This window comes from Vipera berus, assembly GCF_964194415.1.
Source record: "Vipera berus genome assembly, chromosome: 1".
Taxonomy (NCBI): Eukaryota; Metazoa; Chordata; class Lepidosauria; order Squamata; family Viperidae; genus Vipera; species Vipera berus.
Window position 1 is genome coordinate 28,582,491 of NC_138202.1, and position 21,148 is coordinate 28,603,638.

Genomic DNA, 21,148 nt, shown 5'->3' on the forward strand with positions numbered 1-21,148 from the left:
TTTGCCATCTTGTTTGGGTCATGTACTACAGAAATGAAAATGGGCAGCATATGGTGACCAATTACCCTGAGAATCTGAATAACTTTCTCATAGTTGCATTACAATTGAATAAGCATTGCCTGTCCTTAAAACAACCATTTTTTTAAAAAAAAACTATAGCTAGTTTAATTGCAAAAGAAAATGCTTTTTTCTAGATGTTGCATCTCTCTCTCAACAGCCATGTGGCATTCTAGAAGAAATTGTGAAGAGGAAAAAAGTATATAGAATACTTAGTTCTTAAAATCAGAATTCTGGTGACTCATAATCATAGGGTAAGAATGGATGTATAATCCCCTGAAAATGGGGTAATATGGGCAGGTGTCATCCATCTTAAACCAATTACACACACCCACACACACACACACCCACAGAGAGAGAGAGAGAGAGAGAGAGAGAGAGAGAGAGAGAGAGAGACATGGTGGTCTCATGTGTATTCAAGCCAGCAAACATCTGTTCAGAATTTCCCAGGACAGTGTATAAAAGGCTACGTATGAAATGACTACACCTTTCCAGAAGCAAAATGAACCAAGATAGGCTGAATCAAAATAGCTTAATCTAGTTTGCACTGGAACTGTGGAACCTGGTTTTCATTTGCTATACTGTTTTTTAAAACCTAATGAGGTTGGCTGTCCCCTTAAGCAGGATAGTACTTTATGCTCATATAGAGACAAGCATTTGGCAGGGTAGAGATTTCATGGGCCACACCTTTTATTTACAGGATAGCCCCCACTGCCTTCTTTTCTGATATTTTAATCCTAATGTATGTCAAAATGAAAATCCCATTCCCAAGTAATTCCTTATGTTTAATCTTTCCATCATAGCATAAACTACAGCAGAGGGCTTAATTGTGTTCTTCCTCTCTGCTGCTCTCTTGAGGTCTTTATGGTGCCAAGGCAGAGACTACTGACTGAATTGGATTGTAAGATCAATGGTGTGCCAAAGCCACGTCATGCAATTTTCACTGAAGAGGGACAAGATGCAAAATCTTTGGCCTCTGCTGACTTAAACAATATCTAAGAGGTCAAAGAAAGATCCACAAGTTACATGCATGTGAGACCCATTATGATAGAATTGGTGAGGTTCCTCCTGAAAGATAAAATTGTGGCGGCCAAAATCACTGAGCCACTATCCAAAGGCAGGAGAATGAATCCAGGGAGTAAAGACCTAGAGGATTTCTGGGAAAGGAAGTTTACAAATCCTTGCTTTCCACCCTGTAGACTAAGCTATGCTTTTCTTCAGTGAGTTCCTATTTTTGATCTTTGCTGCTCTGCTTTTCTTCAATGAAATGTAGCATTTTTCCATGCCGTACCTTTTGAGGCTTTTAAAGAAAGAATTGACAGTTGAAATCCTGAGTGGCAGTTCGTAACTTTAGCCTTGCCACTGCTACTGTATTTGGTTGACTGAGGCCACTGGTCTCAGTAAGTAGCAATGGGATTTCCAAAAACTGAAGCTGACATTCCATCTCCCTGCTTTTCTTGCAGCAAGTATCTGAATTTTGGAATTAATTGGCATTTCAGCAGAAATCCCTTGGAGTTCACAAACAGAAATGCAGGTTTTCAGTTATTAGGCCTTTTCTAGCATCAAGATAGGAACAACTGTGAACAAACTGAAACTGTAGTACTGCACAGTATTTTGTAGGTGTTCAGGAAATCTTAAAGAGAGGCATGCGGTGTGGTTGTTTTGGTATAGAGAATTCAGTCTCGAAGCCACATAGATGAAACACCAAATTCATACAGTTTATGTGAATTATAGCCATCCTGACTCCTCGCCAGAGCATAAAGGTCAGGTTTTAAAATAAATAAATTTAATCCAACAAGGATTCTAAATTGAGTTCAGTCTTTCCTGTCTCCAATTCCAGCTTTTTGAGAATGATTCAGTCTATAGAAATGTGTTCAGCAGTGGGACCCAGAGAAGTTGGATTTTCTTCCAGTTCTCGTTGTGGAGCATGAAATGTTTCTTTGCTCAGACAATGCTGCTCTTTGTTCTAGGTATCTAAACCATGTCCGAGCTGCTTCCCCACAGGATCTTGCTGGTGGCTACACTTCCTCTCTTGCCTGTCATCGAGCCCTTCAAGAAGCCTTTAGTGGGCTGTTTTGGCATCCTGGCTAGCTGGGGGGTAACAGACAACAAAGCAGAGCAAGCAAAACTCAGGTGAAAAATTGTTGCCGTCTGCACTATGGCTAAACTGCAGCCCTCTATCTTTAAATAAAAAAGAAGACATTGTGAAGCCAGCTATACCTAAGTATTAAAAATTCACTATATAGAAACTTTATTTAGAAAAAATGGTGGTGTGTTATTTGCTTTTTCTTTTCTGTGGCTTGAGGATGGGAATGGGAGACTCTTTATGTCACTCTCCTGAGATGTTAATGGAAGATGTGAGCCATCGTTTCATGTATTTAAGGTTTCTGAAACAGACTGGTAATTTTTTTAAAAAAATAAATAAATCCAGATGTTGTTGTTATTTTCTAGTTTCTATATCTTCTTTTCAAGTTTCTATTTGCAAAACCACTGAAATGCTGTTTTCATTAAACCTGTATAGTACAATTCTACTAAAAGCCAAAAGCCTTTTCTTCCCTTAAACAGTGTCTATTGTGAATTATGTTTTTCTTCCCTGAAGCATGATATAAGAATTGGAGATACGTTTTCCCCCCCAATACCTTGAATTCTGAGCAATGAAATCAGAACCACATTGGAGATTGCAACAATGTCACTCTGTAAATATTCAATTATGTATCTGGCTCTAAAAATACCAAAAACACATACAGAAAAAAGCCATAACGACTTGAAACTTTGTGTAGTTTTTTTACAAGCTCTAACAGAATGGGGTTTTTAGAATACAAGAGTGCAAAGATGAGCAGCCTGCAATTCACAAGCGATTATCAGTTTTCCTTCAGCATGGAGAAAGCTGACATTTTTATACCTGCTTGATTTTGGATGGTTTTAAGAGACAAAATAAATAGGGCCATACAGCGATCCAGATTCTAAGATAATTTTGAACATGGTGATATTCATGGAGAGACTGCATCTTTTTTTTAGATTCTTTGATTCCAGGAAAAGATGGGTTTGATTTAAGTGGATGCTGACAGATATTAACATGCACTCCAAATCATCTTTACATTTACATTTGAATTGCTTGCTACATGGTCCGAAAACATGTACCTTAAACCTTGAAAAGTTTAAAGGTCCCAATATAATAATTCTGAAAGATGATCAAAATTCATCTATTTTTTTTTTCCTATTGAGGATGTTAGTTACTATTTCCAGAAATTATTATTGGGTAATTATTGCAATAAAACCAATAACTAGATTAATGTTTACTGGATAAGAAATAACTGTCTTAGGACATTCCCTCCCCCCCCCCAATGAAAACTCTTTTATGTTATTGGAAGAATATTACATGTGTTTCAGAAGCAGCTTTCTGGACTAGAGCCCACTCCATATGATACATGAAATGTTCATTATCGATTGACAAAAAACCAAGAATATTATCGCGTTTTAAAGACTATTTAATCTGGGAAAATATTTCATGTATTTGAAGCATACCAATAATCATGTATCAGGAACAGAAGTACATTTAGAATTCCACAAACTGAGAGTAATAGTATGTCATTAAAAGGCATAAAAATTCTATATTTTGTTACAAAATTAAATACATATCAGCTGTTATTGAAAACAGCAAAGCAACTGCTTTATGAACTTAGGAAATGGTGGGTTGTGTTTTAAACTGTAATATAAGATGCATTTGAGTACAATTAAGCAAAATGCAAGAAGGCCTCTCTAGGTGTAATATACACCTAGTTTACAAACTAATATTATTTATTTCATATCCTGAATTCCCCCTTCCTCTAAAACAGGAGCATATAACCATCAGATATGTGTGTATAAACACAGTTGCGTTTATAAGCAAGGAAGTGAAAAACCTCATTTTATGAATACAGATGCTCTCGGTAAACAACCATTCTTTCAGTAGTTGTTCAAAGTTACAATGGCGCTGAACAAGGAGCCTTATAGAATCCTCAAAGTTGCGGCCATTGTAGTGTCCCATGGTCATATGATCATGATTCAGGTTTTTGGCAACTGGCTCACAATTATGATACTTGCAGCATCCCACTGTCATTGGATCACCATTTGTAACCTTCACTATATTTCAAATACTTTATTGCTTTATCTTTCATCTCCCTTAGCTCCTCAGGAGCTGCTCAGGATCTGTGGATGGACATAGACATCACAGGACCAATGACATCCAATGCCCTATGTATGGGTACTTCAAGAATGGAGTGAAATATTTCATCTTGTCAATTTAATTTTATACTTTCTCACTGGTGGATGAATAACTGGACACAAGCCTGAACATATAACAATTTATGGAAAAATACAAAATTTAATGCTCTAAATAAGACAACTGACCCTAATCATATATAATTTAAAAGAACTGAAACACAATCAGCATACAATTAGCTCATGAGCATACAATTACCAACACTGAGAAAAGATTAGATAACTGCTGTTACATAGAGAGCAGATCCAATGTACTTTCCTCACCTTGAAAAATGAAATTAAAATTCTATTCAGTCATGATCCACATATCTCCTAGATGGTTTGATTATTTTCTTCAGTGTAATTTTCATTTGGGCATAGTCGTTTAGAAGGAGGTTCCTCCGGATCATCTGCAAGATGTTTCAGATAATTAGATCTGAATGGCAGGTATATCTATCTGTCCCTCCATCCCAACCTAATAGCAGCTTATCTTTCTCAGATAGTCTCTAAGCACTGTTAGTTGTGTGGTTTTGGCTAAATAATTTTTATAGCATCAAAACCCACATATACACAGATAGCGGTTTGTTGTGATGATCAAAGCAATCTGGTTTCATGCACAAACAGGAAAAAAATTATTTGATCCCCTGTTGATGTTGTACGTTTGCCCACTGACAAAGAAATTATCAGTCTATAATTTTAATGGTAGGCTTATTTTAACAGTGAGAGACAGAAAAACAACAAAAAAATCCAGAAAAAAGCATTTCGAAAAAGTTATAAATTGATTTGCATTTTAATGAGTGAAATGCATTTTTCTGAATTTTTTTGTTGTTATTTATTATTATTATTATTTATTAAATTTTTATACCGCCCTTCTCCCGAAGGACTCAGGGCGGTGTACAGGGCAATAAATATCAAAATGTAAATACAAAAGTTAAAAAAGAGTTAAAAAGAATTAAATAATTATGCCCAATATAATACAATAATAAAAGTGTGTTAAAACTAAATCTGTCTCTCTTTATGGTCGTAGATCATCATAGATGATGAGAGGCCGAAAGCTGAGACAAACAGCAAAGAGTTGCCCGGAAGTGGAACAGCGCAAGAAGTGGTTGAAAAAAGAGTTATAAAAGAAAATCTGAAGCCAAAATTGGCAAACATTATTAAAATCTTAAAAACTCATAATGCACAAGAATTAGCAACGTACAATAAACACCACTTAAAATAGATATGGAGAAAATAAGTGAATTATAAGAAAGGGAGCTTGAAAAAGAATGGAGAGGGCCACACACGGACTGGATTATTTTGGCACACCACCTCCCAATGTATCTTTTGAAACACCAATCCTGACACCAATCCTGCCATTTTACAATGGCAGTCAGTAACTGCCCATTTCACTAAAACATGATTTGGCTCTTATCACTCAAAAATAAACCAAGTTAACAGTTTATGGCAATTGGTTTTACAAATCACACAAAACCAAGCTGACTAACTAGATTATAGGTTAATGCAGTATATATGTCAGGTCGAGACAAGAGACGCATAGTGTTCTTTAGATCTCAACCCAAGAAATATCCTCAGAGCCAGGTAGCAAAATTTTACTAAGCCTCCATTCACCCACATAATATTTACCTGCCAGAGAAGACAGTGGCTTGTATAACACCTCAGCTGGAAGTTGAAAGCTAATGCACATCATTTCTTTATTGGGTGCCACATTTCTCACCCATTTAACAGAACAAAGACTATATAGGGAAGTTCCCAGTAAAGCTTCCACTCTTTCTTGAACATCTTGGGTAGGGTTATCATGTTTGGAAAAACAGTGGCAGTGCACTGTAGGAAGTTCAGCACTGATTGGTTCTCCATTCAGGAGATGCCTGAAGGCATCCAGGAACTCAATGGCCATGGCTGGCAAATTCATGATGATATGTACAGAATTCTTCCATTCCTTTGAAGAGAGATGCTTATCCAGTTCTTCTTTCACTGGCCCTTTCAAGAAAGTCCTGCCATCCAGGTTGAAGACTTTGACTTTTTTGTCCACTTTGTTTAATTTACAGTTGTGCTGGAGCCACTTGCAGGACTCAGGGTTGAGATCGTTTGCAAACACCATGCAGTTCTTCTTTGCGGCAGGGATTGCAAAAGGCCCCACCCCTGCAAAGACATCAAAAAGAAGGTCTCCTGGCTTTAAAAGGTTGACAATCCGCAAATGTTCAGTAGAGAGGCGAGGATTCCAATAAACTTTGGAAAAATCAAATTCATACGAGATATAGTTTTCCTTAACCTAGAAGAGTTCAAGTGAATAGGCTGACTGTTAGCTGCCAAAGGTCAGGAAGAGTGAAATGCAATGAAATATTACATTTTATACCAAAAATTAGAGTTCCCCTTTGCTAGCTATGGAAGAATTGAGAACCACGTCCTTGCAAAGGATCAGATTGGGAATAAAGAGACCCAAATTAAGATTCATCCTCAAATATGGAAGTTCACTGGATGACTTTGGCCCCATCATTACGTTTCAGCCATCCTAACATAGGGGGTGTTATGTAACTAAGTTCTAGAGTAACAGTGATGTTTATATTGAATGAATAAATATGTTGTCATGTTTATATAAAAGTGATAATTAATTAATTAAAAAAGACAGGACACATAACCCCATAGCTCTATATATCAACCCTAAGCATTTATGGTACAAATCCTTAGAACTACATAGCTACAAAAAAGGTTTATAACACTGGCATTTTATATCAATGTGAGATCTAGTTTTTATCAGTTGAAAGAAACAGTTTTACACTCTAAAGCACCAATGTCTTTCCCATTCAGAGGTTCAAGATGGTTTTTTAAAATTTTGCCTTACTTAAAAGAAAAAATACAAATAAAATAATTCAGTCACTATCTTAAAATTAAATATTACTGTTTGGTTTACAACTTCTTCAGTAATATATATTCCTAAACAAATTCTTATCTTTAAAGAGAACATACATTTATCATACATTTACAATAATTTTGTATCAACGGTCCCTATGAGGGAGTTGGAAATATCTGTAATATATTCGGAAGGCAAAAGTTGAGATAAATGAGAGTAATATACTAAAACAATACAGTACATACACCTTTTCAGGAATCCTATATACAGGATCAGCCTTGTATACATGAGTCCTAAATCTTATTGCAGTAATTCACTTCGCTCATTGGTTTACAGGTAGTCCTCGGGTTACAATGGCAATTGAGGCTGCAATTTTTTATCACTAAGTGATGTAGTTATCAAATGCAACAATCTGTGACTACCTTGCTTATCAACAACAATCCAGACAGTAACAGTTACGGTTGTAACTCAGATGTAGGAGAAGGACTGATAGAACCTGGGGGCAGAAGTAAAAGAGGGATCAGCCAAGAATCCCTACGTAACCATAAGGGAATTAAGTCTAACCTCCCTTGAATTCTGTTGACCCTTATCTAACTCCAAGCAGGTACAGTTAGTTAAGAATATTCCTGTGCGTAGGCATGAGTAGCAATAAATCAGTGTAACTGTACCTTCACATGTGGACTTGATCTTTTGCACCCAGCATCAGAGACTGTGTGGTTTATGAAGAGGCCCTCACATGACCAGAGTCCAAGGCAAAACAGGCCAGGGGGCAAGGCTCTGGGGCAGGAAGGTGCTACGGGTGGTCCAGCAGGGGCTGGAGATTGGTGCTGTTGAAAATGGGCAGGCTGGCAGGGCTACTGCAGGCGGGTGAAGAGGTGCTATGAGATACCTAGGTTCTTGTACACCATAGCAGGGCTCCTTGGAAGAAAAAGTAGCAACCGAGACTTACAAGAGTGATTTGAAACTTTCCTTGCCAGCTTCCCCGTTGACTTTGTTTGTAGGAAGCTGGAAGGGATGGTTGCAGATGGTAATCATATAACTGCAATGTTCACAACGTCACAGACTATTCATAGGTTTCCCTTGTGCAGCACCACTGTAACTTTGAATGGTCACTGAATTGTGATCATAACCTGAGGACTACCTGTTTTCATACCAAATGAATAAATACTAAATAAAGCAATCTGATTCTGAAAAACGAAAAAAAAGATAGTTCCCAAACTGAATCTAAAACAAATGTTTTTGAAAGAATTCTATACATGCGTGTGTGCATGGACATTACATAAATTCAGCCGCTGGTAAACTGTATTCCTCTTACCAGAATCTTTTAATCAGAGCTGCAATTTTATTCAGCCTAGACAAGGATATCTGAAAAAACAGATTTCAAACTTTATAGAATTGAGAAGCAGACAAGCAATTTATAGTCCAACATTCAATAGTGTCTATTTCTTGCTCTGCTTATACCTCCTTAATAAGAGCATTCTTTTTGCTAGAATAAAATACAATTGAAAGTCTCAGTACCTTTGTTATCATGTTGGCACCATCTCCAGCTAGTAGCTCCATTTCAAAGTTTCGATACATACTATCTATAATATTGATTTTATTTACAGCACAGGTTATTCCTTGATTTTTGTCAATGATAACTTGTCCTGAAAGTCGAATATGCAAAAAACACCACAAACACAAAAGTGGTAAGCAAAGCACAGAAAATCTCTTCCATGAAATGAGTGCTTCACTTCTTAACAAAGAAAAGTAATCTTATCCACCGTTCTTCCCCAGAGGGAGAAGGATTACATTATCTGGCCTGGCTATCCTCTCTTTGGCTCAAAGTGAAGCTCCTTAAAACTACTTCCTATGGAACTGCCATAATGCTTGCTTCTGAAACCTTTTAGCACCATATTCTTCCCTATAGAGAATAAACTTAAAACACTCATTTTTCCTCATTCTGGGAAATTTGTTGAATGGCTAAGGGGCAAAAATGGTACACAATATACTTTATTTTAAAGAGATATTAGAGAGGAAGACGCAATTTTAAAAAGGCAGCAAAAACGGACAAAGAAATGGCTAGAGAAGATGAGAACCTCGGTCTCTTAATTTTTCATAAAACAAAACCCAAATATCCACTTAAAATATTTGAATGAATTAAATTCAAGAATTTATATTATCCAAATGCATTTTTACTCCACAGAAAACTTCATTAAAGGTAAGGGGGAGGGACTTTTCCCATACAGGATCTACTCTTTTGTCCTTTCAGTCTGCCGCACAGAAAGAACTGCCAAACTATTCTTGACTCAGTATAGAAAACATCAACCAGCAACAGTGAGACTGGAATGATCAAAGGGAAAAACAGAGAGACATTGAACAGAGACCTGTGATTATTGCCAGTATACAGCCACTGGGACTGCTGAAAGGAGGAAGCTGGCATTTTGCCAACTGACAATTTTGGATATTAACAAGAATTAGGATGTAAAAACATCAGAGCAGAACTCCAATGTACAAGTCTTTGAAATCCCGGCTTCCCCCCCCAGAGGTTGGTTTAGAATAAGTGGTGAGCCTTTTGGGGGAAGAGGGGAGATTTTACATGTTAATTTGAATGTCTTTTCCTCTGGACGTATATAATTCTTTATCTTTTATCTTGGCTCCTGCCATTTGTAATGTTGCATACCACCCAGAATATTAATGGTTCACAAAATTTGATAATACACTACCTCTTTTTTTTTACATTACGCAAACATATTAATGCTTTTATTTTATATTATGCAGAGACCATCTCTCAGGTTATCTGCACCTTCTGAAGGATTGGGGAGGGGATTTTATGCTTGGCATACTGTGGATGCTGCTGGAATCATCGTTCTGAGCTTACTGTGCCATGAAACCACTACACTATGTGACTTTCATACAGCACGCTTCTGCCATTCTGTACACCATACCATTTCCTCACCCCTTCATTGGCTGCTGAGAAATAGGGGACTGAACCCCATGACAGTGCAGAAATACAGTTGCTTTTAGTGCTTTTAAAAATGACAAAACTGATGGAAATATTTTACTCAAATCAATCGTGCCTAAGATTGCAGAAAGAAAAAGATGCATTGTTGCTTTCAACCATAGCCAAAAGTCAAGCAAAAGACACAATTCTATGGCTTCATATTTAAACTCAGGGAAATTGAGTATTTCATTTATTCTTCCAGGTTCTGTTGCATTCTACTGCCTCCCTGAATAGGCAACTGCAGGAATATAACAGCTCAGCAGTTGCACTCATACTCTTCAAGCAGAAGGTCACAAATTTCGATTTCCCCAGCATCTTTATTTAAAAGGATTGGTTAGCAGCTGACGGGAAAAGACCTCTGCTTCCAATTTTAGAAAGCCACTGCCAAGGCTAGATTGACAGTCTGAGCTGATATAAAGTACTTTCCTCTTTTCTTCATTAAAAAAACACACACATAAACCATTGAAACTGACCTTGCTTAAATTGAATTCTGTATCACATATTGTGCTAATTTATGCACTAGGTTATACATCATCTTTACAGATGATTTATTGCTGTTAAAACTACATAAAACAACTCACCTTATTTTAGGCATTGGAAAGCACAAATGATTTTTCACATCTAGTTTTAAAATATTAGCCCAATTATCTCCTTAAAGGTAAAAGTAAAGGTTCCCCTGCACATGCGTGCTAGTCGTTTCCAACTCTAGGGGCCGGTGCTCATCTCTGTTTCAAAGCCGAAGAGCCAGCGCTTGTCCGAGGACATCTCCGTGGTCATGCGGCCGGCATGATTAGATGCCAAAGGTGCACGGAACGCTGTTACCTTCCCACCGTAGTGGTCCCTATTTTTCTACTTGCATTTTTACGTGCTTTCGAACTGCTAGGTTGGCAGAAGCTGGGATGAGTAACAGGCGCTCACTCTGTTATGCGGCATTCGGGATTCGACCCACCAAACTGCCGACCTTCTGATCGACAAGCTCAGCGTCCTAACCCCCTGAGCCACCGCGTCCCTATCAATTATCTCCTTAGAAGCCATTTAAAAAGCATTGCAACAGGTTTTTTTGATGCACAGGATTACACAGTAATTCCTGACCACAACCTACCGATTAAATGTTTATAAGGCAGCTGATGGCTTCTCAGATTCATGTGAGCAATATGGCCAATTCTGCTAAAGGCTGTGGTGATCTCCTGGCCTTCAGGAAGCACCGCTTTCAGAATTTCTTCTGTCTTGAAATTATCATAAGTAAGTTCCATGTTATACTTGACTGTTTCAGGGTTAATACCAAAGCTTTTTAAGATCTGTTGTTCAGATTCACCCAGAGAACCGTCAGCAGATATTTTATGTGGGTCTAACAAAATGTACTTTCTGTTTTCATCGTCAGGGTCTTCAACGACTCTCTTGAGACCTGGCCGCTGGAGTAGTGCTCCTTTAAGAGACTTCAGCAGATTGTTTGTTATGTCTTTGTTAACTAAAAGAGCTGGGATGATAACATCATTTTTGAAAGCAGCTTTGTCAAGGGTGGTCATTCCACGTACTCTGGGATGCGGCAAGAACCCATCAAGGTCAGGTTTCTTATCAGCCATCTCCTGCATGGTGGAGAAACTTGGTCTCTGAATTCCTGGAAGATGTTCAAGCAGAGACTGGTTCCAAAGCATCCACGCTGTTGGAAATAATGTTTCTGATCCAAAATATTTCACTTTCAGGAGGCAAGGGAATAAGCTTTTTAACTGCCTTAAAAATCTAATTGAAAAAGTATTCATGTTTTAGATATTACTCAGAGAAAAGGTACAAGTTTGCATGTCTGTACGATAGTCATAAACTATTTGTATGAGAAAGTCTAAACCAAACTTTGGGTTATGCAAGATTTGATTAATAACAAGCTTCACAGAACATTGATCTACTAATCATGCTTATTTATTTTAGGATCCTTGGTGCTCTCTGAGCTTGGTGGTCTTCTTGCAGAGATCATCAGCACTGATGATGCTAACTAGTTTAGTACATCTGCAAGAAAACCACTAAGCTCAGAGAGCACCAAGGAACCCACAGTTCTACACTGAGCTAAAAATATTCTCTTCTATTCTCTTGAAAGTTCCCTGATAGCCGTAGTTCTTCCTTTTTTTATCCAAAGTGGCAAATCATGATTAGCAAGTTCAGAACAAGCCAAACTTCTAAACCAAGTTTGAAGGATGATTTAAAATCTTGTTCTAGACCTCAGTCATAATAGTCATAATTTCCGTAATCCAAAAATTACAATTATTAAAGGATTTCTGGGTTTATCTACTGCATGGCAAGAAAAGGTAAAATAAAGCATTCTGTACCCAGACAAAAAAACTTGCACATCTTGACTTCATAAACATTTTGCAGATAAAAAATAAATGTAGTTTTTGCTTAACATCCATTTGTTCAGTGACTGATATTAAAATGATGCTGAATGAACAGACTTATAACCAGTCCTCAAATTTCTGGCTATTGCAGCACCCTGTAGTCATGTGAATAAATTTGGGCGAACACCGGCCTACTCACATTTACAACTGACTTTTGGCTACTTGCTGCCACCAGCTACCCCTGCAACCTGGCCCTATCTACCTCCATCGAACCTGGGTACACTACGGTACTGGCTGGGTCTTCTTTATGCCACTTTTTGTTTTGTCCCAATTCAGTCAGGGCTTTTCTCACGCACTGGGCAAGGCTTCTCGCACTGGCCAAGGCTCCTCGTGTGTGCTGGCCAGGACCTCCATTAAAAGAGCCTTGGTGGAGCAGTGGGCTAATGCCTCCTTAAGTAACACCAGCTGCCTGCAATTAGTGCAGGTTCGAGTCCCACCAGGCTCAAGGTTGACTCAGCCTTCCATCCTTCCGAGGTAGGTAAAATGAGGACCCAGATTGTTGGGGGCAATAAGCTGACTGTGTAATAATGCCGCTTGGGGGGGCGGGGCAAAAGCCCTAATAAGCAGGCATATACATAGAATGAAGGCTATTGCTAAGCACATTGGTTTGTGCTTAAATTGTTAGCCGCCCTGAGTCTTCGGAGAAGGGCGGGATATAAATGGGATTAAAATAAAATAAATAAATAAAAAATATGCTAGGCAAACTGTCTTCAGGAAATGAGGTCCCTGGGAAGGGTATCAGAGAAGCCCTGGCTGCATCGGTGCAAAAGAAGATGGCATAAAGAAGGCCCCAGACAACAGAGTAGTGGCATGTGTTGTGGTGGGAGGAGTAGCAACAGCAAGTAGGCAAGTGACCCAAAGGGGCAAAAGAGGTTAATGAGGGGAGTTGAAATAAGAGGCAGTTCCTTCACTTTTTCCAATAATGGCTTGGATTCTGGTGGATCCTCATCTAATAACCGTGTGGGATTTGCTCAATGACAGTAACTGGAACTGCCAATGCTAAGCAGAGTGGTCATTTAATGTTCAGCGTAACAAATGCATTACTTAAAGACAGAGTTGCCAATCCCAATTAGGGTCATTTAAGTGAGGACTACCTGTATACATGTCAGACTGGATCAGTTTCTCTTAGTGTAAACAGAATACTTTTAAATATACATATATAATAAAATAATAACAAATTTGCAAATGAAGTGCCAAAAGCAGATCAAACTGTCGCAGATTTCTCATCTCGCTCTTAACATACTCCAGTTGTCTTAAATAAAAAAGACAATGAAAAACTCAATAACCATGTTTCATGATCACATACTAACTTAATCAGACAAACTATATCTTATCTATAGCACAGAATACTATAAAGAGCAGTTAGTCCACTAAACCAGTCGTTTAGTAATCAAAGTTAGAATGGCACTGGAAAAATTGACTTTTGACCGCTTTTCACACTTATGACCACTGCAGCATCCCCAAAGTTATGTGATCAAAATTCAGATGCTGGGCAACTGGTTCATATTTATGACCGTTGCTATGTCCCAAGGTCATGTGATCACCTTTTGCGACCTTGCAAAGTCAATGGGGAAGCCAGATTCACTTAACAACTGTGTTATTAACAACTGCAGCGATGCACTTAACAACTGAGGCAAGAAAGGGTATAAAATGGGGCAAAACTCACTTAACAACTGTCTCGCCTAGCAATGGAAATTTTAGCCTCAACTGTGGTCATAAATCGAGGATTACCTATGGTATATCAATTCTTCCCAGTCCAGTTTGTTTATATCTTGGCAAATTTTTAAATTACTGCTCTTAAATTATTTTGGCATCACATTTATACACTACTTTTGTGTTAATGTGTCTAGCATGCTCTTGAGTCAGTCTTAACTCCTGCCGATTCCCAACACATCTATGCAGTTTTCTTAGCCACATTTTTAGAAGTGGTTGCCACTATTAAACTTTTGGATTCACTACTATGAGATGACTACTACTTTGGCTGGCTTCAAAAAAAAAAAAAGGTTGGACCAATTTATGGACATCATGGGATCAAATACGATGCCTTTTAACATTTTACCACACTGATATTTTTGTTTCATTTATTGTATTGTTGCTAGCCACCATCTTTTTAAAAATAGTTATTTATTTTTATTTATTTATTAAATTTTTATGCCACACATCTCCCCTATAAGGTGATTTTGGGCGGCTTAATGAAATCTACCAAAAGGCATACGAGCCATAATAATGTGATTGAATATTAGGATAATCTTCTTCTTAGTCGAAGGTTGTGTAGTTTTCTGTCATGGGAGATTTTTCACAAGGTGGGCGGTTAGTGCTTTTCCAAAGAGCCTTCTACAACCTGGTGCCCCCTCTATTATAAGCCAGAGTGAAAAACACTGTTCCAACCACTGATTTCTCCCATCGGGCAGGGGTTAGTTTCAACGCTCCCTCCAAATTTGACCCTTTGGACCAGGGGTCTTCAAACTTGGCCCTTTTATGACTCGTGGACTTCAACTCCCAGAATTCCTCAGCCAGCTTTGCTGGCTGAGGAATTCTGGGAGTTGAAGTCCACGAGTCATAAAAGGGCCAAGTTTGAAGACCCCCTGCTTTGGACTGTCTCTTGCAGCACGTGCAACGTGCAACTGCCTTACTGCAGAGAAAAGCGACCATGCAAAGCGAGAAAGGGACAATCTGCAGAGGAGAGCTTGACGTGGGGGAGTACCCAAGACCCCCCCTCCCTCTCGTGCCCCCTACTGAAACGAGGGCACAAAAAGAGGCCCTTCCCGCTTCTCCCGACCTCACCTCATGCCGGCCTGGCGCCGCGTTCCCTTCGCTCCTTCCCCCAGAGCAGCCCGGCCTTCCCGGCCTCATCATCACCCGTCGCCGCGGCCAAGGGCGGAAGGGGGCGGTGCGGCCCGGCCTTCCCGCCCACAGACTGGCTCTGGGTAGGGCCGAGCGCCGCCTTCTCTACCTCGGCCGGCCGATCGACCGTGAGGACCCGCTGACTGAAGAAGCGGCGGTGGCTGCGGTTGTTGCAGCCTTTGCTCGCCCGGCGCACCATGGAGCAGCCGCGAGTCTGCGGAGTCAATTCCGAGCCGGGATGGTATTTGTCGGCTCAGGACCTGGAAGAGGGAGCTCCGCTCCTCTCGCCCCCGGACACGGTGCGTGTCTCGCTTGGGGGCTCTCGGGGTGCGGGGCAGGCTTTCTCTTTCTCCATCTCTCGCTGTCTGACCGGCAAGAACCGCACTTGGACCCAGTTCCTGAATTAACTCATTTTCTGGGTTCGCTTAATGCTCCGATTTGCAAGCTTTGCATTTCTAAGATGTGCGGACCCCAACTCCTAAAGTCCTAGCGGGGGAATTTTGGGAGATCCACACATTTTAAGGTTAAGGGTGTACACAACACCCTTAAGGGTGTGGACAACAATGCTGAACCATTAGAAACAAGGGTTAAGTCTTACCAAGCTTAATTTCTAGAAATGTACAGACACAGCTAAGCATGTGTCTGAACACAAGGTGAAAAACATCCAGGCTGAGTCAGGGTGAAGAAATCACACGATGTGATTGCCATTGCTATGTAGCCTGGTTCGTATGTGAAGTCACACTACCTCATTACCTCAAGCCTCTTTGCCCCTAAGTCTTCACAGTAAGCTCCCTTTCATATGTGTTGGACTACAGTTGTAGTGGTGCCCCCAGCTGAAAACGTTTAATCTAGGGGAGCCAGTTGGTGGAAAAGGCACCAGGTTAGAAATGGGGAGATTGAGTTCAAGTCCTATTTAGTCATGAAGACAGCGGGAGGTTGTTGGACTAGTTGCTCTCTCTTGGCCCCAAGAAGAAGGCGGCAGTGGCAAATCACTTCTGAAAACATTAAGCAAAAGTACATGGATTTTTCCAAGAAGGTGCCAGAAATCAAGACTGATTTAAAAAATTGAGGCATTGGAAAACTTACAATCTTATAGAGAAAAAAATAGCATCCCTTGTTGCCACCAAATGTATATTTCACAGCTTCTTAAAGCCTCACTGGAAGTGCCCTGTTACCGTAGAGAAACACATAATGCAACAGAGATCCTCCCCCCCCCTTTATAATTTTCCAAATGACCTGTCCACCTGTCCAAATGGGGTGTTCCACATGATTATGTGTCCTAGAACTTTCCAAGCCTGTATAATCTATAGAATGAGTAGATATTCTTGTACACCCATAGTAATAGTAGACATACCTTTTGCAACAAAGATTTGCTCCATGAATATCCCAAATATATAGACTTTTTGGAATTATTTGATTTAAAACTCTTATTAGCTATTTTGAATCTTCAGGTTATGTTTAATATAAATGCATATTTTAAATCAGCTCCCATTACAATAACTGTAGCAAAATATTTGTATGTCAAACACATGATTTCAGATTACTGTGAATTAATTGGTTTCTTTCATACTTGGTTTGGCCTTGAAAAACTAATTAAGAGATTTGAATGTAACAATACATTTGGTTCTAACATTTGCAGGCATCATTGAATCATGTATCAACTGGCACCTCCTTTGGCTTTTCTGTGTTTAATTTAATGAATGCTATCATGGGAAGTGGGATTCTTGGTTTGGCATATGTCATGTCCAAGACAGGAATCATTGGATTTAGGTATGTTTTTATTATCAGTTCTGTTTTTGAGTAGTTTGAAAACTTCATTGTGGTCTATGTTTATGTTTACTTTGTTGGGCTTTTTAAAAAAACTGATTATTTTAAGAATAAAACTAAAGTAACTAAAAGTGAACAAGCAGGTCAAGAGAATGTTGAATTCCAGATCCCTCCTCTCTTTAACTCAGTCTCCATTGGTATACTATTGGAAATTACTAATTATGATTTCAGGTACAAAAATCAGGCATTTAATTTTAATAAATAAATGTCATTTTTGATGCCTCTACAAAATCAGAACAAAATAGTGTGGAGAAAGTTGCACTGTTATGCTTTCCATGAGGTCCAGTCCTCAGTCAGGGATGGGACAGACTTATCTAACTCCAGAGAGCTTGTCATTGGAGACAATACTGAGCAAGATGTACTGATACAGATACAAGCTGCGTTCTATTTTTCTATGTACATAGAATGGAAAATAATTAAATCAGTACAGTGAAATCTTCTACCTGCTGTCTGAATTGGTGTAGGGATTTATTTTATCAGAAGGCCTATATTCTGCAATAGAATATAGTATTGTATTCACATTGTTCAAATGTGGTTTATTGAATGAGCCAATTCAGCCTTGCAGATATATCTAGTAATCATAACTTTTCCCCTACAATAGTAGCAAATCAATCAAATTATAATTTAGTGTGATGAATAAACCCAGTCCAGTCTGATTTGGCAGTGCTAGCCCAATTATTCTTCTGTGTGACAGAAGGAGGCCATCGCCCTTTTAATTAGAAATGCTAAACATTGTATCTGTGGCCTTAATGTAGAAAAGTCCCGTTTTTATTCTAATTTACTAAAAATATTCAGAGTTAAAGTTCTATAATTACCTATGTAACAAAACAGGTTTTGAGATATCAGTTTTCAGTTATGTGTCCAAATAACACAAATATTTATTTTGATGGGTGTATATTGGAAATCCATTTTTTTTTGGCTTGGGAATTACGATTCACTTTGCAGTTCAAGGTTTATACAGCTAGAGCCAGATACTGTGATGATTAGTGAGCAAACATATAGTTGATATTTATTGTTCCTCTGCTCATTGGTATCTACTGATAACAAAGATACAATACAATCATTTAAAATACTTTAAATGTTACCAAAGTGTATGTTGTAATAAAAGGTTTGTTATTTTTGCTAGATTGGGATGAATCATGAAAGTTGCTAAATTCAGTATTAGAGAAAAGTCAGAAAAAGCATATCATGGAAAAAAGAATCAGCAGTCATGTGCATCATATTCTATCTGTTTAAAATACCAAACAAGGAAATATGTCTTATGATTTCTTTTTGTTCGTTGTCTGGGGGAAAATGTAGTTTCTCAACTCTCCATTTTAATGGGAAACAATGATTGAGCACATTGATGTTCATTATTTCTCTTTTTGTCCTAGTATGCTGCTGTTAATTGTTGCTACCCTTGCATCTTATTCTATATTTCTGTTGCTTAGTATGTGCATTTACACTGGTAAGTAAAAAAGCTATAGAGTTTTAAGAAGCTATGTATAAAACTTCGTAAGACTTTAGTGGGGGCAAAATAGAAATAGATTTTACAAACTGCATTTTACTAGTCCTATTCCTAGAATAGTCTGTGGAATGCAGGCAAATAATTTTTAACCTTATTAAATTACTATGAAGATTAGCAGAGCAGCCTTTTTAGATGGTGACACTGTTGCAAAAACCTGGCTACACATATATGTATATTCATATGTACATATACCTATATGTTCATATACATACATACATACACAGATATGGCAAATTACATCATTATTGTTGCCAAGAAAATTGTATGGATATATCGGTGTAGTTGTTGATAATCATGTTATCCAGTCATGTCCAACTCCTGGCGGTTCTATGGGCCAGGTCTCTCCACATCTTCCAAATCTTTGTAGATAAATTGACTGATAGATTCTTTACCTATACTCCCACACAGATATAGTTTGAAAATTATACTTTAAAAAGTTGTGCTAATGTATTTAAATATTTTAAAAATCTACATAGTTTGTCTGAATTGTTGATTACCAGAACTATAAATTATTAATGCTGATTATATATCTGATGAAAAATACTTTATCTTTGTAACTTATAAATCAAGATAATTAAGTCTATTTCTGGAATATTTTCAAGAACAAGTTCTGAATTTTGTTCTTATTTAATATATTCATTCAGTGAGGTGATATTGTGTACGTGCTTTAGAGCTCTTTTAGCGGTGGCTCAGTGGGTTAGGATGCTGAGCTTGTCGATCAGAAGGTCGGCAGTTTGGCGGGTCGAATCCCGAGTGCCGCGTAACAGAGTGAGCGCCTGTTACTCGTCCCAGCTTCTGCCAACCTAGCAGTTCGAAAGCACGTAAAAATGCAAGTAGAAAAATAGGGACCGCTACGGTGGGAAGGTAACAGCGTACCGTGTGCCTTTGGCGTCTAGTCATGCCGGCCACATGACCACGGAGACGTCCTCGGACAAGCGCTGGCTCTTCGGCTTTGAAACGGAGATGAGCACCGGCCCCTAGAGTCGGAAACGACTAGCACGCATGTGCGGTGGAACCTTTACCTTTACCTAACATGGATTATCCCTAAAACAGGATTTGCTGCATTTTGAAAATACACTTATCACATCTTTTTAAAAGAATTTAATTAGAAACTCTGTTTGGTGCTCTGAGTTAAAAAGGAGCTAAACATGCTTGCTAGATACCATGTACATTGCAAAACACGGGTCTCATAATCCCTGTGTTGAGCAGTTTTTCACCCGAATTTCAGAAGTTTATAGACATATAAGTGGAGATATGTTGAAAAAAATTGAAATATGAAGAAAAGACATATCTTTTGTGGAAGTGTGAATGTGATGTTAGTAGAATAAACTCCAGAAAATGTAGGTCTTTTTTTTTAAGTGTCTCTTTCTTTTTATCTGAACTCTGAGCCAGTTGACATTCCCTTCCAAATTGTCTTCATATATCTTTAATTGATTATTCATTGCGTCTTTGCTAGTTTTATAATTAGCTTCTACTAGAAACCCATTGGAAATCTGTGCTTGTGTATATTTTTAGGGGACAGGTAATAATCAGAAGTACAAATCTTACTTGCTTCTTAGTACCGAGTGATAGCTCCCCCCCCCAATCAAATGGCATTCATTGCTGCTGAAGAAGAGTGAAGGATCTTTTGAAATAAAATAATGTGTTTATGACAAGCTACATTAAAGCCTTCTAGATATTTAGTTGATGATGTTGACATACAAGAAAAGAAAAGCTGAAGTTGCAAAGACAAAATAAAACAGGAACATGGAATGTAAGAAGCATGAAAGCTCAACAAAGTAAAAAACTGAAATGAATCAGCTGTACGTGGTAACTTATTCATCAACGAATTAAAATGGATAATTTTATAATAATATTGTTATTTATTCAGGACAGAAAAATAAATGGTTGTTTTCAGTTACAGTATTTGCTATATGCTGTACATAGCAAAGAAAATACCTGGGTACAATGCAGTTAATGAGCTGATAATATTAATTTGATGGTTATCCATGTTTGTGCCTAACCGCTGATGCAGCAGAACATTCAAACAAGACGTGCCGTGTTGTAGTCAGTGATAGTACTACCAAAGTTGGAAATTGTGGGCAGGAAAATAAAGTTGGATTGTATGGCCTAGAAAACAGAAGTTAAGAATGACAATCAGTTTCTGTCCATCCAAATATTTCTTCATTGATAACATGTTCTTCAAAATGACCCCTGTAGTGAACATTGCCAGGTGGAGCACACAGAAATTAAACTGGATATGTTATTGGTACGAGGAAGTGAAAAAACTCAGATATGTTAGCAAACAAATTGTGTGAGGCCGATTATAGAATAGATCATGAACTGCTCGTGGGCAAGTTCTAAATCAAGCTAGCGCAAAAACAGGTTTCCATATGCTTCCATGTGCATCAGCTACAAAATATGGAATCACTAGGAAGTCCTGAATCTCACTGAGAAAGTACCAGAGAAATTGCAAT

At 38.4% G+C, this 21,148-nt stretch overlaps 3 protein-coding genes across 8 annotated transcripts in view; 2 read left to right on the forward strand and 1 right to left on the reverse strand.

Moving 5' to 3' along the window:
• MNAT1 (MNAT1 component of CDK activating kinase) overlaps window positions 1-11,619 on the forward strand; it is a 153,909-nt gene extending 142,290 nt beyond the window's left edge. The window contains exons 8-9 of one of the 3 annotated variants that reach the window (XM_081344000.1): window positions 2,028-2,190; window positions 11,512-11,619. In XM_081344000.1, coding sequence (XP_081200126.1) covers window positions 2,028-2,148 — 121 coding nt within the window. In that variant the 3' untranslated portion in view covers window positions 2,149-2,190; window positions 11,512-11,619. Of the gene's footprint in view, window positions 1-2,027; window positions 2,191-4,223; window positions 4,354-11,511 lie in introns of those variants that run through there. The other 2 variants (XM_081344001.1, XM_081344002.1) reach the window with 2 other exon arrangements.
• TRMT5 (tRNA methyltransferase 5) lies at window positions 4,401-15,353 on the reverse strand. 2 transcript variants are annotated; one of them, XM_081343949.1, is made up of 5 exons: window positions 15,299-15,353; window positions 11,233-11,870; window positions 8,666-8,793; window positions 5,923-6,568; window positions 4,401-4,706 (listed from the first exon to the last, which is right to left on the reverse strand). In XM_081343949.1, the coding sequence occupies exons 1-5, from the start codon at window positions 15,301-15,303 to the stop codon at window positions 4,630-4,632; spliced, it is 1,494 nt and encodes a 497-aa protein (XP_081200075.1). In that variant the 5' UTR covers window positions 15,304-15,353; the 3' UTR covers window positions 4,401-4,629. The 2 variants fall into 2 exon arrangements, with proteins under 2 accessions (XP_081200075.1, XP_081200074.1); XM_081343948.1 differs by lacking the exon at window positions 15,299-15,353 and having other exon boundaries at window positions 11,233-12,034.
• Window positions 15,354-15,361: 8 nt separating this feature from the next.
• SLC38A6 (solute carrier family 38 member 6) overlaps window positions 15,362-21,148 on the forward strand; it is a 47,941-nt gene continuing 42,154 nt past the window's right edge. For 2 of the 3 annotated variants that reach the window (XM_081343969.1, XM_081343970.1), the window contains exons 1-3: window positions 15,362-15,657; window positions 16,998-17,128; window positions 18,559-18,632. In XM_081343969.1, the coding sequence (XP_081200095.1) occupies window positions 15,556-15,657; window positions 16,998-17,128; window positions 18,559-18,632 (307 nt within the window). In that variant the 5' untranslated portion in view covers window positions 15,362-15,555. The remainder of the gene's footprint in view (window positions 15,658-16,997; window positions 17,129-18,558; window positions 18,633-21,148) is intronic. The other variant, XM_081343971.1, reaches the window with a different exon arrangement.